Source organism: Chanos chanos, chromosome 2, assembly GCF_902362185.1.
Source record: "Chanos chanos chromosome 2, fChaCha1.1, whole genome shotgun sequence".
NCBI lineage: Eukaryota > Metazoa > Chordata > Actinopteri > Gonorynchiformes > Chanidae > Chanos > Chanos chanos.
Genome location: NC_044496.1, coordinates 8587970 through 8596271, shown reverse-complemented (window position 1 = coordinate 8596271; position 8302 = coordinate 8587970). Strand labels below are relative to the sequence as shown.

Here is an 8302-nt window from a genome sequence, read left to right as displayed (position 1 = left end):
CTCCACAAACAGAGGACTTTGGTCTTGGGACAGTAGGTCATATTAATGAGCTTTTCATACCACCAGCGCTCATACACTGTGCCAATGTTACTGCGCAGAACAATGCAGTCATCGCACACCTGTACCAGTCAACAAGAGCAAGAAAAAAAACAACAGAAACCTGTGTGCATTAGCCAAACGCATTAAAATAATTCGTTCCTATACATACACGTTCAATACCGGTCAGAGTGACCTGTGAGTTACTATATATTCGTTGCGTTAAAACATACAAACACACATGGAAATTCTGAAAGCAGCTTCATCTCATGTCAGAATCATTCCCAATGCAAGTGCAATCGCAAATGTGAAGGGAGGGACATTCATAGACATATGTAAACACACACACACACACACACACATAGACAGCCCTTACCTCCATAAAGAATATGTCCCCTGTGGTATCTGTCCCAGCATGCACCACAAATGTCTGCTTTTTTATGTGTCTGCTGCCACTTGGCCTGATGGGAAGTTCTCGTCCACTCTGAAATGGAGCACAGCACAGATACCAATCACTTACCTAAGAGTGGTCCTCAGAGTCAAATAATCCCAACTGGATATTGAGAGTTTCAGTTAGTCAAATTCATTGGCTAGAGAAGCTAGATGGCTAAAGCTTATTGGTTTACCAGTTGGCCAAGGCGGTCAAGGATTTCATTGATCTCCTGGCTGTGAGTGAGGCCTATGTGTGACTTTCCCATCAGACGCCGAACCTTCTTCCTGATGTCATTCTTATTAACCTATACAACAAAAAGCAGTAAATACCAGTCAGTAAAACAATGCCTACATCTACAGGGTCTCTTCTAATTAAGGCCTAAAAACAACATCTCAGTACTAAATCACATACTCAATAATGACGATCAATGCAAGACCACGACATAATAATAATACACGACACTTCATGGAACACAACTGTATACTGCACACGTAAGAAACTAAAAATAAAAACAATGGAATCATCACTACAGGAAAGTCTGTGTGTGCATATACGTGTGTGTACACGCAAGTCCTAGTGTGTGCACGTGTGTGTACGTGTGTTTGCACAGATAGATAGATAAATAGGTAGATATAGATTTAGATATAGATATAGATGCAGATACAGATACAGATATAAGAAAGAGAGAAGTGCAAGCTTGTGGGTACCTTCATCATTAACATGTAAGCAATCATGTTATGCAGCAGTGTAGCCAGCAGCCTGTCCTCATCGTCCTCCAGTCTTTTACGATCATGGTCCCCTAGAGACAGATACCTGTCCAAACCACATAATAAACACGGTCAACTCAGACGCTCATACGAGTCAATGCACTTGTACACTCTCCAGTCTCAACAGGCTGGATCTAAAAGACTCCATCCCACCTGTCAATCATCTCATGAGGACCCTGGTCCATGCCCATGCCTTCTCTCTCCAACATCACAGCATCCAAGAACGCATCCTCCCAGAACTGCACCTGGTCCCACAGTGTGGAGCGCTCTTTACCTAAACACGAACGCACACACACATACAGACATCGTCAATGGGAGACAAAAAACGTGCATCTTTTATCTGTGCTCCCAAACACTATCCACATGCACACACTTCCTCATTATCAGTCCTCTCCCCCACGTGTAAAACTGAGAGGTTCACACAGTATGTGGGATAATTTAACACTAAACAACAGGCAATATCACTCATAGGCCACTATGCCACTTATTGTGTGCAGAAAAACACACACACACAAACACACAAGCACACACAATCCATGGAGAGACATAGCATGCAGGATGAATGCTGGGAGACATCTGTTCGTTTTTAAATAGAGATAACTTTCTCTGTTCTCAATGGGCACTGATTTCTTTCACACTGTTTTCAAACATTCCCAACCGTCTTTAAGCACCCGTTCCTTTCTCACACATGCAAGCTTTCTACCAAAACACATTTTTTAGGAGCGAGTGAGGGCTAGAATGGATTGTGTCTACTTTACTGGGGTTTACTGTTTACGCTCATTCTAACAATTTTATTTCTTCTACTTAACGGACAGAGAATCTGGCCAAAAAAAGCTGAGAACACCTTACAAGAAAACTCTTTTAACTTGCAAGCACAGAAATAGGTTCAGACACCCACAAACATCCCCTGCCGTCACCAGCACCAACCAAACACACACACGCACACATCCCACACGTGCACACACACACACACACACACACACACAGCAAAGAAGATCACAGCTGAGAGATTAGCCCTACTCAGAGAGAATGTTTCCATGGCAGCATCTTCCAGCTGGTCCCAGACGGAGCTCTTATCACGCCCTGGGAGACGTCCCAAGAGGTGTGCACAGAAAAAGAAACAGAGGGAGAGAAAGAAAGAGAGAGAGAGAAAGAGGGAGAGAGAGAGGCGGCAGAGCAAAAAGCGTAACGAGGGTTAGCACATTAGCGGCAAGCTAAACAGGAGAGGCCACATCACCGACAAATGCACACTCATCAGTGGGAGGTACACTTGGAAGAGCATCGTTTAAACTGTTTTAGTCGTTTGTCAACGAACAGCCAGGGTGGGAGCAAAAGATGCAACGCGGCAGAGAGAGTCTCACTAAGATTAACGTCAATGTTAATGATTAAGCAAGCTCTTTAAAGGGGCTATACGTCGCTACTTTATGCCAGAAAAGATTGGCTGAACACTAGTTGAAAGACAAAGACAAATCTGACAGACACATCTTATTTCAAAATGGCAGGGAGTTGAAGGAAGAAGATATTTAAAAGAAATAAATAAAAAAGTGTTATTTTGGAGAAAAGAATGTGCCATGAGTGGTAGTAAAACACAATGACCGACGGTTGCTTCAGCCAAAGTAAGTGTAATAAATAAGTAGCAGAAAGAATCAGAAAAGAGAGGGAACAAACAGGGAACAAGGGGTAAAAGGCCGTATAAAATGATCACTGGAGAGTGGACCTAAAACGGTCTTACGGAAGGATTCACATACCTAACAAGCCTTCGCACAGGTAAATTCTCATGCTGACGTCTTCAAGGGGCGGGGCAGGAGTTCCCTTAACCCCACCTCCGACAGGTTCCTTTACACCAGGCTTCAGCTTATGGGTCTTCCCCTAGGTGAAGTACACAAATATCACCCAATCACATTTCTTTGTCTTTGTTTATGTTTCAGGTAAAACGTCTGCCTACTGTCTGTCCCCATCCATCCATCCACTTCAGTGGCATACAATATTGGGCATAAACCCAGCATATGAAAATCACCTATGACTCATATAGAGAGAGACTTTGACACTCACAAACACGGAGCTGGTGGCAGGGTTGGTTTCTATCTCACTGTCGGACAGTGTTCCTCGGGACTGGGTGAGGTGGGGGGGAGGCCTGCCCATCATTCCGTCTCCTGCTGTGCTACTCAGGTCACTGTCGGCCCCCAGTGTCTCCCCCGAGCTGTTGCTCACCTACAGGTCAAAGGGCAAACGTTAGGAGACAGACACACCAAACAGCACAAAAGTCAAAACTAAAATAACTGCCGTAACCGAGAGTTTTATTAAGATGTTCAATTCTGTACTGATGTAGTTCTGTCGATGAGTACTTCCGTCAAAAACCAAACAAGAACAGGCAAAGTAAAAGATAAACAATAAATAAATGTAGAAATAAAACAGATAAAAAAAAATAACAAAGAGCTTCTGAAAACAAAATAAATCCATTGTGGTAAGCTAAACCCCCTCCCCCTCCCCCAAAAACAGGCTGAAGTAACAGATGAATACCAACAGTCATTCTTGCATCTGGTCACTACACCAGGAATGAGAAGCATTTGCCGCGCCCAACCCTAGAGTGGACGTGTCCCACTTGTACCTGGTAAGAGCTATCTGCTTTCGAGAGCACTGCTCTAAGGGAAAATGGGTGGGCTGTGCCTGGTAAAACAGAAGGCAGTTCTGGACAGTGTAAGGGAGCGTGGGGGCTGAGTTATGGGGTTGACAAGGTAGAGTGGGAGGGTGAATTAGGTCCAGATTTTAACTGCAGGAGTAAAAGAAGTGGATGAGTAAGTGAAAACAGGTGGCTATAATTCTCTGTATTGGCCGCGCCCTACCACTGTGCTGGCCTCCGAGTCCTGACTGGTGCTCCTTGTCAAGGCGGGAGGTTCCGTGATGCTGGCCACTGACTCGGTATCGCTCTTCTACGAGGAGAAAAGGACAGAGAGATAGAGAGATAAAGCAAAAGCTATTAGGAAGTTGAGATCTCTCTATTCATCCTTACTGATGAACTGGAACGGATGTCTAATGCAAGCAGACCTGAGATCCAGAGGTGACGCTGAGGCCACTGTCTGCACTGATCTGAGATTTCTTCTCCTCAGTGTCGCCCCCTTCTGGACGTTGCTTTACCCCATCAGCACCTGAAGGAAACAAAAAGTCAGCACTGCTGCCTTCTAACACTATGGACTGCATCCTTGGAACTGCCCCTTGATTAACAGCAGGCGGAAGTTGTTTCACCTTCAATGGTCCAATGGAGGGACCATGAATGTCTTACAGAGGGATTAATCAAGAATGCTAGCAGTACACATGTAGCAAAATATGTATATCACTTTAATCAAACTTTGTCTTCAATCCTGCTGTCATTCGGTGGACTTTTGGGAAAGTAGGCAATAAGAGCAGAGAGTATGAGTAACGCAGAGAAAAGACAGAAGTTTCATATATGTTTAAAAATATATATATATATGGGCATCTGGACTTCACAGAGGCACATTAGCTGACAAGGGCATATTCAAAACATGGGAAGGCTAATTTTTTTTCTTTTTCTTTTTTTACCACAAGTTGACACAGACAGAAGCAGTCACACATGCAGGCAAACGTACAATAAACCAGTCAGACAGGTGAGACAAAAGCTTAGCGGGTATTAGTCAGGAATAAAGATAGAAAGGAATCGCTATAGAAAGTCAGTACAGGAGCAAACGTGCTAGTACTACTGGTAGATTTGGTCTTGGGGCTTCACAGGAGACAGTACTGAAAGATTCATTCAGAGTTGATGTGATATCTGATGTGATGTCGTTACAAATAAGAGGTGTGCAGTTAAACCCAGTAAGTCAAACATTGTTCCTAACCTGTATGAAATTCATTTAAAATCATCAGTTAACCAGCATTCTGAAAATGTTCTCTTTCAAGTCCCCTAGGATTATGACAAAACCTGACCAAGAAGCAGAAATTCTCAGTGTTTCTAATTAACCAGTACGTTTTCCATTTAAGACATATATAAAACATTGGTTGAGAAGGACAGAAGTGAGAGGAACTGAGAAAAAGGGAAAGGTCGTTCCTATAGGAACAGACAGATCCATTGGAATAATATTTTTAAAAAAAAGACTATTTTTCCATTCAGTTTCATAACAAAACCACAGAGGAAACCATAAGAACGTCACATCACTTTGAGCATATGTCCTGATGGGACCCTACTTTGTACTTTCATATTTGCAACATGTGTAGCTATCCAACTGGTCATTACAGTATGGTGAGGGTAGCTATCCAACTGGTCATTACAGTATGGTGAGGGTATAATGTAACTGCATTAGAAGAAAAATACAAAAAAAGTGAGGAAGGAAAATGTACAGAAACTTGAGTTATGAATGCATTAGCAACAGCTGATGGCAGTTTAGGCGTCAACTGTCTTGGTAAGCTGAAACGATTCCCTTCAAGTTTGTCCAAAATCGGTTAGAAACAAGCAACCCATGCGATCGATCCGTGATAAACTCGGGGGGTGGGGGATGGGGGGGCTACAAAGCAATCTAGGCCTTGTGACCACTTGTCAGCAGTACTGACTAACTTAACTGTAAAAACATTTTTTTTCACCACAGTAACTTCTAATAAATGTATGAAAGCAAGAGGAGTGGGATGGTTGGTGGAAGTAGTAGGGAGTAGATTCCTAATCAGCAGCTCAGCAAAGACCCTAATTTGGTGCTTAGGAAGTGATCTTACTCTGTTCTTTTTCCAGAGATTTTTGCTTTCTGTTTTCCTGGTGCCTGCTCCACAATTCTACCCAAGATGCATTGCAAGCAAGGAGAGAAAGACAGAGAGAGTGTCAGAGAGCTGGTCGAATCTTCAGATGAGGATGAGCAATTTAAAAAAAAAAAAAAAAAAAAGGGGGAGAGAAAGAAAGAAAGAAACAAAGAAGAACACAAAATAATAATAAAAAAAAAACAGTGCAGAGTCTCCTGTTTTCAAGTGTCAAAAAGTTTTGTAATGTTCGCACATAGCCTGAATCCCAATAAGAACACCATTGGTGGATAGTACTGAAAGGCATTGAGGTTACATTACAAAACAATCAGAGCCATGCAACCCTGGTCCTGAAGAGCCAAAATGGCGGAACTACCCCAGTTACAGTGCCATGGCTTGGGCTGACAAGGATGTGGGTGTGGCTCTTCAAGGTCAGGGTGGAGGCCTGTGGAGGAGCAAAAGGCGTGGAATGGAAGTGACCAGTTAGCTTTCCAGCTGGAGAGTGAAATGTAGTGTTGCAGAAGCAAGGCGTGCAGTCTCAAAGACATTCTGTAGAATTGAAGGTGCATCTTTCCAAATAACGACAAACAAGGCAGGGTTTATGAGATTAGGGATTAGAGGGGTGGGGATCTCTCCTCTGTACACAGACCCAGAACTCAAATGCAAATCCACAACTTGGCACTGGGCATATGATTTCATTCCATGGTTGTTTCATGCCGTTTTTTTTGTTTTTTTTTTTTGGTTTGTTTTTGGCATTCCATGCTAGGCTAACCATGCTAACTCCAGTAGAGCTCATGGTTAGCATAGAAAGTAGGGCTAGATTTTTTTTCTTCTCCACTGTTTTCAGACTCAGGGCTGTTTACAGGGGAAGGATGTTCCATTTGTCATGCTTGAGGGGTGCAATTTCAGTACAGGGCCCCCTCCTTAGGGAGTTTCGGTTCAGTCAAGAAGGCCCCTAACTGTTACACCCTCCCTACTTCTTCAGCATAGAGATATAGTTCTGGGCCTCTAAGGAAATTTACACCAACATGCATCCAAACAAGGTCGGAGGAAGCTCAGGACTGGTGGACAGGGTCTCAAAAACAAAGCACACTGGGAACATTCTGGAAGGATTCCATATAACTGGAGCACAACTTCATCACGGCATTCCCATAACATGTCTACACCATAGCAGGCCATTTCAGTGATTCATTGGCTACCTAAGTGATGTTCTCTTGGGAAACTGTTTAACATAATATCCATCTGAGACAGATTTCATGATTATTAGACTGATATCTGTAGGGAAACCATTTTGAGTGGGAACAATTTTTCAGGAAACTACAGCTTTTCAAGCCCAATAAGGTTAGCTATGCTTGTATTCGGGGCACAAAGCCTGGAGCCACGGCTGCCAGATCACGTTCAGCAGATGTAGACAGTTAGTGGAATGGTGGATGAAGTGTATGACCCACAGGGGATAAAGGCAGCACTGCCTCCAGGAGGCCAGGAGAATTAAAACCAGCCGGGGCTGTAGGAGAACATGCAGGTGGGGCCGGGGTGTACACACCAATTGACGCAATAAAATTCTCCTCGTTCAGACTCCGTGTGTCAAACTGGCGAGCCCCCTTTGCTGAGGAGGGGGGCGGCAGCTGGATCCGGGGCACAAGGAGCACACCCGCTGCCCTGGCACTTTCCATACGGCCAGACGGGCTCTCCTTACTACCCGGGCTGCCCACCCCCTCCGACGGGCTCCGCTTTCGCTTCTCCGGGTCTGTTGAATACCAGGACGCGCCACGCCAAAGAGAGAGAGAGAGAGAGAGAGAAAGAGAGAAAGACGCAGAAGAGGAGAAACAGAAAGTGGAGAAAAGACACAAGTGGTTGATTTAGAGACAGTGTTAGATTGTTGTGGGTCTCTACAGCGGTTCGTAAGATATCTGTGACCAGCGGCACCCCTAGCGATGCGTAACTGCAGAGGAAAGGGACCCAGTCCAAAGATTGTGAAGAAACACAACAGCAGCGTTGATATAATTCACAAATATAACATTTGCGTAGAAAGAAAAGGGCCATTTTGACAGACACTCTAACATAAATTAAAGCTTAGGCATTTCATTTGGGCAAGTACTATGTTTAGAATATCCGTGAAACACAGGAGCGATGCTCCACACCAGCAAACCCATTACAATCTTTTCTGAGCCTTAGCAAGGTTACCTTGTAATGGCTTGTTGATGGGTAACATGAGCTGAACTAGAGAGGAATGGGATCTTTGGTTTGACACGGTGTGCAGAAAAACATACTTAGCAAATGTTTATAGAGGCTTGTATTTTGGATTGCACAAGTTCATAAAATGTTTTCTGAG

General features: G+C 43.8%; 1 protein-coding gene across 1 annotated transcript in view; it reads right to left on the bottom strand.

The window, feature by feature from the left end:
* The window catches only part of madd (MAP-kinase activating death domain), a 49944-nt gene that overhangs the window by 7219 nt on the left and 34423 nt on the right, over positions 1-8302 (bottom strand). Inside the window, exons 21-30 of the mRNA XM_030794432.1 lie at positions 7514-7717; positions 4282-4382; positions 4080-4166; positions 3289-3447; positions 2985-3105; positions 1390-1510; positions 1177-1282; positions 663-773; positions 413-520; positions 1-119 (exon numbers count right to left, since the gene is read on the bottom strand). The exon at positions 1-119 is cut by the window's left edge and continues 46 nt beyond it. Coding sequence (XP_030650292.1) covers positions 1-119; positions 413-520; positions 663-773; positions 1177-1282; positions 1390-1510; positions 2985-3105; positions 3289-3447; positions 4080-4166; positions 4282-4382; positions 7514-7717 — 1237 coding nt within the window. The remainder of the gene's footprint in view (positions 120-412; positions 521-662; positions 774-1176; positions 1283-1389; positions 1511-2984; positions 3106-3288; positions 3448-4079; positions 4167-4281; positions 4383-7513; positions 7718-8302) is intronic.